General features: G+C 45.8%; 1 protein-coding gene across 1 annotated transcript in view; it reads right to left on the reverse strand.

Annotated features, from left to right (window-relative positions):
- The window catches only part of C7 (complement C7), a 63,148-nt gene that overhangs the window by 13,614 nt on the left and 35,966 nt on the right, over positions 1-13,568 (reverse strand). The window contains exons 11-12 of the mRNA XM_073562667.1: positions 6,728-6,956; positions 3,853-4,030 (exon numbers count right to left, since the gene is read on the reverse strand). Coding sequence (XP_073418768.1) covers positions 3,853-4,030; positions 6,728-6,956 — 407 coding nt within the window. The remainder of the gene's footprint in view (positions 1-3,852; positions 4,031-6,727; positions 6,957-13,568) is intronic.

A 13,568-nucleotide genomic window follows, 5' to 3' on the forward strand; every position in this document is an offset into this window, starting at 1 on the left:
CTAATGTGTTAAATGTTAAAAAAAAAAAAAAAAAAAAAAAAAAAATACTACATACATACTACATGCATGCTACATACATACTACATGCTACATACATACTGCATGCTACATACATACTACATACATACTACATGCATGCTACATACATACTACATGCTACATACATACTACATATATACTACATACATGCTACATACATACTGCATGCTACATACATACCACATACATACTACATATATACTACATGCATGCTACATACATACTACATGCTACATACATACCACATACATACTACATACATGCTACATACTACATACATACTACATACATGCTACATGCATGCTACATACATACTACATAGATACCACATATATACTACATACATACAATACATTCATACAATACATACATAGACATACAGTACATATAACATAGAGTAACATACTTACCAATACTTGTCACATTGTTCCCCGAAGCCATTGTCGTCTACGGAATAAATATTAACATAACAAACCACAAAAATACTCACCCACGATCCGAAGCAGTCCACGAGTGTGTCCCATGACGATCTTGGGTAGAGAACGGCAGCATCAGATGATGCTGCCGTTCTCTACGGGCTGCAGGAATCCAATGACGGAAGGTAGGTATCCTTCCGCACTGTATTCCTCCGCCACTTAAAAAAAAAAAAGTCCCTAGTCTCACTTTATGCCATTGCTGCGTGGGAAATTCCCACACAGCAATGGCATAAAGTGAGACTAGGGACTTTTTTTTTTTTAAGTGGCGGAGGAATACAGTGCGGAAGGATACCTACCTTCCGTCATTGGATTCCTGCAGCCCGTAGAGAACGGCAGCATCATCTGATGCTGCAGTTCTCTACCCAAGATCGTCGTGGGACACACTCGTGGACTGCTTCGGATCGTGGGTGAGTATTTTTGTGGTTTGTTACGTTAATATTTATTCCGTAGACGACAATGGCTTCGGGGAACAATGTGACAAGTATTGGTAAGTATGTTACTCTATGTTATATGTACTGTATGTCTATGTATGTATTGTATGAATGTATTGTATGTATGTAGTATATATGTGGTATGTATGTAGTATGTATGTAGCATGCATGTAGCATGCAGTATGTATGTAGCATGCATGTAGTATATATGTAGTATGTATGTAGCATGCATGTAGTATATATGTAGTATGTATGTAGCATGTAGCATGCATGTAGTATGTATGTGGTATGTATGTAGCATGTAGTATGTATGTAGCATGCATGTAGTATATATGTGGTATGTATGTAGCATGTAGTATGAATGTAGCATGCATGTAGTATATATGTAGTATGTATGTAGCATGCAGTATGTATGTAGCATGCATGTAGTATGTATGTAGTATGTAGCATGTAGTATGTATGTAGCATGCATGTAGTATATATGTGGTATGTATGTAGCATGTAGTATGAATGTAGCATGCATGTAGTATATATGTAGTATGTATGTAGCATGTAGTATGTATGTAGCATGCATGTAGTATGTATGTAGTATGTAGCATGTAGTATGTATGTAGCATGCATGTAGTATATATGTAGTATGTATGTAGTATATATGTAGTATGTATGTTGCATGTAGTATTTATGTAGTATGAATGTAGCATGTATGTAGTATGTAGTATGAATGTAGCATGTATGTAGTATGCATGTTGTATGTATGTAGCATGTAATTTTTTTTTTTTTTTTTTTACATTCAACACATTAGCCGGATGATGGGACTACTACTGTCCCATCATTGGCTAATGTGTCAATCACTGTCATGGTAGCAGGCATCGCCCGATGGGACTTGTAGTCCCATCGGACGATGCCTGCACAGACCCCCGAAGCCTGCACAGACCACCGGCAGGCCGGCACAGCCCCCCGGCAGGCCGGCACAGCCCCCCGGAGCCTGCACAGCCCCCCGGCAGGCCGGCACAGCCCCCCGGCAGGCCGGCACAGCCCCCCGGAGCCTGCACAGCCCCCCGGCAGGCCGGCACAGCCCCCCGGCAGGCCGGCACAGCCCCCCGGCAGGCCGGCACAGCCCACCGGAGCCTGCACAGCCCCCCGGCAGGCCGGCACAGACCACCGGAGCCTGCACAGACCCCCTGGCAGGCCGGCACAGCCCCCCGAAAGGCCCGTACAGACCCCAGAGAGGCTGTACAAGGGCAGGAAAGGGTTTTTCTTATTCCGATACCGGAAGTCCCATAGACTTGAATGGGACTTCCGGTATCGGAATCGGCGATACCGATACTTTTTTTAAAGATCGGCCGATACCATCCGATACGATACTTTGAAGTATCGGACGGTATCGCTCAACTCTAGACAAAGCACAGGGCACGGCAGAGAACATGGCACAGGACATGGAGCAGGACAAAGTACAAGACATGGCACAGGACATGGCGTAGGACAAATCATAGGACAAAGTACAGGACACTGCACAAGGCACGGCACAAGGCATGGCACAGGACATGGCGTAGGACAAACCACAGGACATGGCACAGGACAAACCACAGGACATGGCACAGGACAAACCACAGGACATAGCACTGGAGAAAGCATAGGACAAAGTACAAGACTCGGCACAGCACAGGACACTGCACAAGGCACAGCACAGGACAAAGCGCAGGATATGGTGTAGGACAAAGCATAGGACAAAGTACAAGACACGGCACAGGACACTGCACAAGGCACAGCACAGGACAAAGCACAGGATATGGTGCAGGATATGGCGTAGGACAAAGCTTAGGACAAAGTACAGGACACGGCACAGGACATGGCACAAGGCATGGCAGGGGACAAAGCACAGGACTTTGCCCTGGTCAGTCGAGTGCTGAAGGTTGCCCTCCGCTTCATCCCATTGTACATAATGAGGCAGATGATGTCTCCATCTGCAGCGACCGTGGTCTCACATTTGAACTTTGCACACAGTATACACCGCACGCTCACATACTCCGCTGTCTTCAGCAGAGACATAAGCTGAGGTCGTGATGAGAGACTTATCTACATACATACAGTGCCTTGAAAAAGTACTCTCTTTTTTTTTCCACATTTTTTCATGTTACACCCACGGACATAAATATATTTTATTGGGATTTTCTGTGATATCAACACAAAGTAACAAGTATTTGATATGACGTTTTCTAAATATTTTACAAATATAAATCTGAACATTGTGAGATGAATTTGTATTCAGCCCCCAGTGTCAGTACTCTGTAGGACCACCTTTCTCTGCATTTACTGCTGCAGTCTTTTGGGGTCTGTCTCTCCCAGCTTCACACAGCTAGAGGTGACATTTCAAGTCACAGATTCTCTGGGATTTAGGTCTGGGCTGTGACTGGGCCGTTAACACACATGAATATGCTCTGATCTAAACTCTCCATTGTAGCTCTGGCAGGATATTTGGGGTTATTGTTCTGCTGGATGGTGAACCTACACCACAGTCTCAAGTCTTTTGCAGCTTCTAATAGGTTATCTTCTAGGATTGCCCTGAATTTAGCTCCATCCATCTTCCCATCACCTTTGATCAGCTTCCCTGCCCCTGCTGAAGAAAAGCCTCTCCATAGCAGTATGCTGGCACCACCATGTGTGATGATGGGGATGGTATTTTCAGGGAGATGTGCAGTGTTAGTTTTCTATCATACAGACACTGTGTGCAATCTCCTCCTGTGCAGTCATTGTATGCAGTCTCTTCTCCCCCCTTATAGTCACTGTGTGCAGTCTCTCCTCTTGTGCAGTCTCTCTCCTCTGCAGTCTCTTTTGGTCAGAGTTGGGTCTGGCAATGAGTTTCACAGGCAGATTTTGCAGACAAGTAATAGGACATAGAGACAAACCGTAAATCCTGTAAGTCGTCCTCTTCACATTTCTGGCTTTCTATTGAGTCTCCTGTGCATCGCTTCCCTCCAGGGCCAGGGGAAGGGTTATTACAGACCCGGCTCCGCACCCGCCTCCCCGCGCTCCCAGCACAGGAGCTCCAGGACGTCCAGCAGCCCCAGTTACCATCGATAACACCTTGTAGAAAAAGAGAGACATGAGTGATCGTTAGCGGTGACACCAATAGATGACAAAAAATATGACATAGTTGTCATGGGAGATTTCAACTATCCAGACATTTGTTGGGAATCTCTCTCAGGCAAAACTAGCAGGTCAAGGAAATTCTTATCCTCTCTTGCTGACAACTTTATCTTCCAAAAGGTAGGGGAGAAAACAAGGGGAACTGCTACTTTGGATCTAATCCTTATAAACAGGGAGGAAATGGTTGAGGAGGTAAAAGTGGCTGGGACCCTAGGAGGTAGCGACCATGCTATTTTAGAATTTTGGATAACTAGAGGAGGAAGACCTGTGAAGGCACAGACGTCAAGGTTAGATTTCAGAAAGGCAGATTTTTAGGGATTCAGAAAGAGAATTGGAGGGATCCAATGGCTGGATATCCTTAAAGACAAAAATGTCCAGGAAGGATGGGAAATCTTGAAAAATGAAATTCTCAAAGCACAATTGTTAACAATTTCGAAAAGAGGGAAGAATAGGAAGCATTTAAGGAAACCAGGATGCATGAACACAGAGCTTAAGCACATGCTAAAAAGGAAGAAAAAAATGTTTATAAAATGGAAAGAGGGAGGAATATCTAAAGAAGAATATAATGCTGTCTGCAGAACCTGCAGGGCACAAATCAGATTACTAAAGCTGACAATGAATTGAGGCTTGCAAGAGACATCAAAAGCAATAATAAAGGATTTTGGGGATATGTCAAAAGTAAAAGAAAAGTCAAAGATGCTATAGGATTTTTACAGGATGAAAATGATGAAATAGTAAGCCAGGATGTTGAGAAGGCCGAACTTTTAAATTTCTATTTTGTATCTGTTTTCTCTCAGAAAGGAAATGTAACATCAACTGTTCTTCACTGTCCTATTAAGGGAACAGAAGAATCCAGGATATCTATAAACAGAAAGATAGTGAGGAAACACTTAGCTAACCTAAATTAAATCAAGTCTCCAGGTCCAGATGAATTACACCCCAGAGTACTGTAGGAGATAGCAGAAGAAATTTTTAAACCCCTCTCCATAATCTTTGAAAATTCTTGGAGAACAGGAGAAGTCCCAGAAGACTGGAGAAGAGCAAATGTTGTTCCTATCTTCAAAAAGGGGAAGAAGGTGGACCCAGGCAACTATAGGCCGGTGAGTCTGACTTCTATACCAGGAAAGATATTTGAACAAATTATTAAACAACATGTATGTCAGTACCTGGATAAGAATGAAGTGATTAAACAGAATCAGCATGGGTTTGTAACTAATAAGTCATGTCAGACTAACTTAATTTCCTTCTATGACAGAATCACTGATTGGGTGGATCAGGGAAATGCTGTAGATATAGTATATCTTGACTTCAGCAAAGCATTTGACAAAGTATTTCACACAATCCTTATTGAAAAAATGACTAAGTATGGAATGGACAAGGCAACTGTTAGGTGGATTCATAATTGGCTTAGTGATTGGACCCAAAGAGGGGTCGTAAATGGCTGCACATCCAGTTGGAAGAATGTCTCAAGTGGGGTACCACAGGGCTCTGTCCTGGGCCCTGTATTGTTCAACATCTTTATCAACAATTTAGATGAAGGAATTGAGGGTAAACTGATTAAATTTGCTGATGACACAAAGCTAGGAGGGATAGCTAATACTAGAGAAGAGAGAGAGAGGATTCAAAAAGATATAAATAAACTGGAGCAGTGGGCAGCAACTAACAGGTTTTTAACAGGGAAAAATGCAAGGTACTACATCTCGGCAATAAAAATGAAAAAAGCATATACAGAATGGGAGGAATAGGGCTAAGCAACAGCACATGTGAAAAAGACTTGGGTATACTAATAGATCACAGACTGAATATGAGTCAACAGTGTGATGCAGCAGCAAAAAAAGGCAAATGCAATTCTAGGATGTATTAACAGAAGCATACAGTCTAGATCACGTGAAGTCATTATTGCCCTCTACTCCTCTATGGTCAGACCTTATCTGGAATACTGTGTCCAGTTTTGGGTGCCACATTTTAAAAAAGACCCACAAACTGGAGCAAGTTCAGAAAAGAGCAACCAGAATGGTGACCGGTCTGCAAACCCTGTCTTATGAGGAAAGGGTGCATACTTTGGGAATGTTTAGCTGCAAAAGAGAAGACTGAGAGGAGACTTAATAGCTGTCTACAAATATCTGAAGGGCTGTCACATTGTAGAAGGCTCATCTTTATTCTCATTTGCACAAGGAAAGACTAGAAGCAATGGGATGAAACTGAATGGGAGGAGACACAGATTAGAAATTAGAAAAAACTTTTTGACAGTTAGAGTGATCAATGAGTGGAACAAGCTGCCACGAGAGGTGGTGAGTTCTCCTTCAAAGGAAGTCTTCAAACAGAGGCTGGACAGACATCTGTCTGGGATGATTTAGCGAATCCTGCTTTGAGCAGGGGGTTGGACCAGATGGCCCAGGAGGTCCCTTCCAACTCTACCATACTATGATTCTATGATTCTATGAATACTCTTCATATGTCAACCCCCCGGTCACCTGTTTGCAGACGCAGCGCCACACTTTGGTAGTGGCTGTGCCTGCTAATGCAGCTAAACATTAAACTGAGCTGTAATACCAGGAGCTGCCACTGGGCGCTGTGTCTCACAAGAATAAAGTACAAAAAAAGATCCAGATCTCATGTCATTTTGAATCTTACCGGGATCGTCCGGGGCCAGGATGCCCTTTTCACAGGCAGCGCCATATGTGTATGGCCTACAGTGGCAGGTGCACTTTGTACCCTCGACCACCGGCAGCCCATTGTTCTGGCACGGTTTACACCGACACGAACTGTCCTCGTTCATATACTCCTCTATGGCTCGTTTCAGGTACAGTCTTTTCACCGAGTAACACGGCACTTCTTTTACCAGCTCATATAATGGAGTAAGCTAAAAATAAATAAGGAAAAAGATGACATCTACATGACTAGAAACAGCTCCACACCTGTCTGTGTGTTCTAGGTGGAATTACAGGCAGCTCTTTGCCATTGAAATAAATGAGGTAGAGATGCAATACCAAACATAACCAGGTGTGGCGCTGTTTCTGGAACACACTGGGTTTCATATTTACAGCAATGGGAAGGTTTTCAAAGTCAAGTGGCTAGTCTGGTGTAGAAAACTTGTCATACAGGAGCATCCCCATTCAGCAACGCCTCTATCCTTGGAGGACCCAGCTCGTCCACTGATTGTAATGAGATGTGTGTAATACTTCATTCCCCCTCTGGGGGTGCTGCAGGAAAACTGATCACTTGGTGATAACTTCCTCTTGAGATTATAGGTGATTCTTTATGATCAGCCTAGAGTTAAAAGCGAGTAGACAAAAGATCTGGTGTGTTTCAGTTGCATCATTTACGGCTCCTCTATGTGATGGACAGTGGCACTTATTGATTTCTTGTCATGTTGACCACATGTTGGGCGATTATTAGTTCTGAGTTTGTTTTGGATGTAACAAGTTGTTTCAATGCTGTGTTTGTGGGGACAGATGGGCTAATGAGGGAAGTCATGAGGAGCTACACCCAAGCTGAGCCGGCATCTAGTGGGTTAGGTCTTTTCACTTGGGCAGAGATATGGGCAACAGTGTTGGCAAACTTTTGGTGTCTGAAAAGGACAAAGTTTACACAAATAAAGTGTAGAAATGGGCGTCTGCGAGGTGGACTAAAGGGTCCTTAAATTGCCCACATCAATCGCACATGCTTCCCTCCACTCAGGGCCAGTTGCAGAGGGTTAGGGTTAGAAGTCTGCAGCTTGTAGCTGAGGGAAGGACACATCAGGATACAAGATGTACTACACTTTGAAGAGCAACGCAGTAGCAGGAGAGGAGTCCAGGGAAAATTAGGAGGAAGGTGGCCATGGTGTGTCACCGGGAGGGAGTCAGTGTCACAAAGAGGGACCATCAAGCTTGAAAACAGGCGCGTGAGAGACCACACTGCTGGTGGAGAGGTTTCCACTACAGGAACGTAGAAGATATTTGTGCTGTGAACCAAGGATAAGGGGGTCCTGTGAACAGTGCAACCCTGAGGAGCCCTGAGGACGAGACTGTATAAATTGTTTGCAAATTTTCAGAGGAAAAAATATGGATGAATTGGGTCATGATTGTGTTTGTGTGCCTCCCCGAGAAGGAAATCTCCACTGCTACACCCGACCAGCAGAAGGGCGCCATACTTCATCTGACAGATCCCTACAAACCCATCAATGGATTACCTTCCCCTTTAAGATGTTATATATATATTTATATATTATTTTTATATAACTGTTGGGATAATAAATCATTGTCTGCTCTTGCCAGAGAACACTGCAGTAACACAGAAGGTTACTAAGATGCGTCTGACACATTCTCATCCTTGGCTTATCCTTCTCTGTCAGGTGGATAAAAATGATAGCTCTACCTAAGGAATAATTGTGACTAAGTCTGGAAAAGAAGTTTGGTAACTTAATGTTATATTCTCTACTCCCGTCAGGAGCTGCTTTCAAAATTCTGCACATTCTGTGTATTTGTCCTTTGAGCTCCCACAACCCTGAGAATGTCGAAGACCTTCTGAGAGGAAGAGTCCCGGCTGCTTTTCATCTCACTTGGCGTTCTTCATGGGGCCAGAAAACCTGAGGGTGGTGGTCGGAGATGGCTTATGGGGACCACCCTGGTTTGGTAGTGATACCCTGGCTTCATATCATAATCCACCCGGCACTATTAGCACTATTCTTTACCGAGACAAGAAGAGGAGGAGTGTGATGGAGATGCCTCGTAAAAGGAGCCTATTCTCAGCAGATGGATAGATATAAAGTAGATATGACAGGCTCAAACCCCAACTTAGGTGCTCTGGGAAAAAACAAGACTAAAGTATAGGAGTAACCCCGGCACACTAATAACATGAAAGTAAAGTCTTCTCAACGACAGTCTTTAATTGTTGTGATTTTATTGATTGTGAAAAAAAAGGGTGGTGTTACAATCCAAAAAAGGGTGGTGTTACAATCCAACGTTTCAGCTCTACATCTCGAGCTTTCATCAGGGATATGACTAGATCCTTGGTTTTGAGGTGTGTGTATAAGTGGTATAGGTTTGCCTTTGTAATCCAGCTGCTGGAACGGTACCTATAGTAACCACGATGTGTAGGGTCAGCACGTGACTCCCGTCCTTGTGTCCTAAATCTAGTCAGGTGTGGAGGAGGCCGGATGGAAAGAGATTGATGGGGAAGGAGGATCAGACAATGCGGAACCTGTGTTTGGTTATAAAATGCCTTTGAACTGTGATCTTATAGATTGTAAAATGGCCGCCGTGCCACTGATGATGAAAATGCAGTCCCAACCACCGCCCTATAATGGCGACAAGACGAGCTCTCCAGAAGCGTGGGTGTGTCCTGTTTGTGGCGTGCAGAATCCAACCTGGGTGGAAACCTGCCGTGTGTGTGGGGCGGGCCGTCCTTGGGGTTCCGCCCAGACCATGGACGGAAGTGGGGCATGCCACGCCTCCACCGGCAGCCATCTTGGTGCACCCGGAATTCCTCCCCAGCCACTATGTCCGCTGGTAACACTTTCCGGCGAGTACTATCAGGGACCACCACTTCCTGAGAAACCTCCGGCACCGACCGATGCTGTTCCCACCTCTAATGTTCCTGTTTCTGTTCCGGCCTCTGGGCCTAGTCTCCCGGTGCAACCCACTGTGATATTTGTAAATACACCTGGTCAAGGTCCCTTCACTCTTGATGCCCTGACCGGCAGTACGGCTTTCCGGTCCGTAATGCGTATGAGGCGCCAAGCTATCGGAGATGATGAGGGATCAGAAGATTCTGACAATCAGGTTGCTACAATTCCCCCTGCCCCGCCACTGCTATTAGGTCCGTTCGAATCCCCCCGGCCCGGAAGGAGCCCACTACCTACCCCTCTCAACAAATCCTCTAGGTTGCCCCATGACCCTGAAATCTGGTTCCCCTGTCATTCACGCTATTACATCACACCTCAGGGCTCCCAGGTTCTTTTCTCAGTGGGGTATGGGGACATAGTTACCCACCAGGTAGGAGCCATAGTGAACCCAGCTAACTCTACCCTGTCGCATAGAGGTGGTTTGGCCCAACAGATAGCTAAAAAGGGAGGCCCAGCCATAACCCAAGAGTGTCAGGCCTACCTTACCAATTATGGCCCCTTGCATCCAGGAGACGCTATGTCCACCCAGGGAGGGAATTTGCCCTGTGATATAGTGTTACACACTGCAGGCCCTATATATGATTACAGGACACCCGAGCATTGCCGTACAATATTGCAGACCGCCTTACAGACAGTGCTTATCTTTGCAGGACGGCTAGGGAGAGATACACTTCCTCGTAGAACTTTGGCTATACCATTGATATCTTCAGGACTCTTTGGATACCCACTGGGCCCCTGTATGAAGGAACACGTTGAAGTCATCAAGAATTGTCTCCAATCAACCCCAGATCTCGATTTACAAGAAGTTAGGATCGTCTGTTACCATGAATCCGGATTAGAGGGCATCATGCCCTTGGTAGCTGAATACATGATACCACTGATGCACACAGGTATAAAGCCCCTGGATGAGGTAATACCCACAGCACCCCCAACTGCCCCGAAGGATGAGGCAGTGACACATGACGAAGAAGAAGAAGGGCTGAAGCTGAAATACAAACCCTTCACTCCGGTACAAATTGATGCTATTGTTAACAAGTTACCTGACCCGGACAAATTTCCCATGCAGTATGTAAGGAAACTGGAACAGACTAGGAGCATCTACGGGGCTACATGGTCTGATCTATCAGGCATCACCTCAATCAAAGCCTCCGAATATTTTCTCCCCACCATCATGAAGGAATTGGACCCCACTAAAGCAGGACCTCTCAACAAGTTCAAGTCTGGAAAGGAGTTTATCGCTCAACTCACAAAGTGGGCCCAGGATCGTCTCTGTGACGAAGCAGGATCAATACAGGATATACAACAAGAATCTGGTGAAGCTGTGGAGAAATACGCTGCCAGACTAACTATGCAGTTTGAAGACTTGGGTTATTCAACTCATGTGAAGACGCAGGCAGCCTTGTTGGTCCGTGCTTTTATTGATGGTCTGGAAGATCCACTGAAGGATAAGGTCATGAAGCTTCGTCCCGAATTACCTGATGGTCCCCTAAAACAGGCCCTCACTGTTGTGAAGAGTTATCAGAAAATGCTTCAAAGGGAAGAAAAAGAAGCAGAAAAAGAAGCAGAGAAGGAAGCACAGAAGGACAAAGGCAAGAAGAAACCAGCCATGTATATGGCAGAAGCCTCAGAAGTACCTGTTATGGTGTATCAGGCTCAGGATCGGTATGGATCACCACGCTTGAGGCCGAGAGGGTCCCAGGGCCAAAACTACAGGGACAGACCAGTTCGTGATGACCAAGGGAGACCTCTGTGTTGGGAGTGTGCCAGCCCTGGTCATATGAGAAGAAGTTGTCCTCGCAGGGGGCACCCTCAGAGACCTCTTCCTCCTCCACACTCATGAAGTTCAGGCCAACCGGTGCCCACTTTTCCCGCCACCTGTACTTCCTCGTCTTGTGGTACAGTGACCCTGGAAGTGGACAATCAACCTCTCAAGTTCTTAGTGGACACTGGGGCGGCCACCTCTGTTATCTCTTCATCTCAGCTGCCTCCTACAATCTCCCTGTCTTCAGATTTCCTCACATGTATTGGAGTTGAAGGTCAACAAACCTCATCACCACTCACTGTTCCCGTCCCAGCTGGCCCATTCTCTGGTGTCTTTGCCAAATTTCTGGTGTCTGAAACCTGCCCCGTCAACCTTCTAGGAGCTGACCTCCTTCAAAGGCTTCACGCTACCATCATCTTCGGTGATCAAGGGATGGAATTGCAATTACAAGATCCTGCCTCACAACAAGGCACTGAAGATCGTTGTGTCCTTAAGGCTTTCCCTCTGATGATGATGACTCTGCAAACGACACCTTCCCCGGATTTGCCCAATCTACCTACCACTCTGTGGTCAACTGGACCTGAGGATGTGGGTCTGCTCAAAGTGCCTCCAGTAAAATTCCACCTCAAACCTGGGCACCCATACCCCAGACTACCTCAGTATCCGCTTAAGGCTGCCCAAGAGCGGAGCCTTGGAGTTCAGATTACCTCCCTCTTACATTCTGGAGTGCTAATCAGATGTGTTTCACCCTGTAACACACCCCTGTTTCCAGTGAAGAAGAAGACAGCTCCTGGAGACCCTCCGAAGTACAGACTTGTACAGGACCTCAGAGCAGTCAATTCAGCCACCATCTTGGAAACTCCTGTGGTACCCAACCCAAACACCTTGCTTTCTCAAGTGCCTACTTCAGCAACACTCTTCACCGTTATTGACCTGGCTAATGCTTTCTTCAGTGTCCCGCTTCATGAAGACTCACAGTTTTTATTTGCCTTCACGTTTCAAGGATCTCAGCTGACCTGGACCAGGACACCACAGGGTGCCCAGAACTCCCCTAACCAGTTCACTCATGCTATGAAGATGACCCTGGATCCGTGGGTGTTACAGAATCTTCATGTCACGCTTCTCCAGTATGTTGATGACCTACTCCTCTGTGGAACTGAAGAGAATCTGTTTGCTGCTTCTGAGTCCTTGCTCCTTTTTCTTCATTCTGCCAACTGCAAAGTCTCAAAGGCCAAGGTCCAGTGGTGCAAAGAGAAAGTCGTCTTCCTCGGACACTGCATCTCTCAAGGCTCGAGACACCTCACCGAGGACAGAAAACATGCAATCGAGGATATCCCTTATCCAAAGACATACTCTGCTATGCAGTCTTTCTTAGGACTCATTACCTACTGCAGACAGTGGATTCCGGATGCTTCAAGACTCATGCAACCTTTGTATGATTGCCTCAAGACTGGAGGACCGGACTGGGATCATGCTGAAAATCCGTATATCTATGCTCAGCAAAAGGACTGTTTCCTGGCTCTCAAGGAAGCTGTTGTCAGCGCCCCTGCTCTGGGTCTCCCTGACTACACTCAGCCGTTTCATCTCTTTGTTTCAGAATCTGAAGGACATGCCTCTGGTGTGCTGGCACAGAAACATGCTGATCGTTTCCGTCCTCTGGCCTACTACTCAGCCAGGCTAGACCCTGTTGCCAGAACTGCTCCTTCCTGCCTCAAGGCTGTGCATGCAGCCCATGTTCTTCTGGATAAGTCTGCTGACATAGCACTTGGTCATGACTTGGTCATTCAAGCTGGACATGATCTCTCTGCTGTCCTCCAACAAACATCTCCTAAGCATCTAACGAGCCAAAGACATCTCAGACTTCAGTGCTCTCTACTTCTGCCCTCCAACATCACCTTCCAGAAATGTACTACCATCAACCCAGCCACTTTGCTTCCACATTCTAGGGGGGAGTTCCCTGACGGGTATAAGGACTTACCAGACGGGAGGTCACCTGATGACCCGCATGACTGTGTAAAAGCACTGGAACAAGAAGCCTCTGCACCACAAAATGTGGTAACTCAAGAACTTCTCAACCCTGATTTGCAACTATGGACTGATGGATC

Source organism: Dendrobates tinctorius, unplaced genomic scaffold (genome assembly GCF_039654945.1).
Source record: "Dendrobates tinctorius isolate UK_male_01 unplaced genomic scaffold, ASM3965494v1 ptg000362l, whole genome shotgun sequence".
In the NCBI taxonomy this organism is placed as follows: Eukaryota; Metazoa; Chordata; class Amphibia; order Anura; family Dendrobatidae; genus Dendrobates; species Dendrobates tinctorius.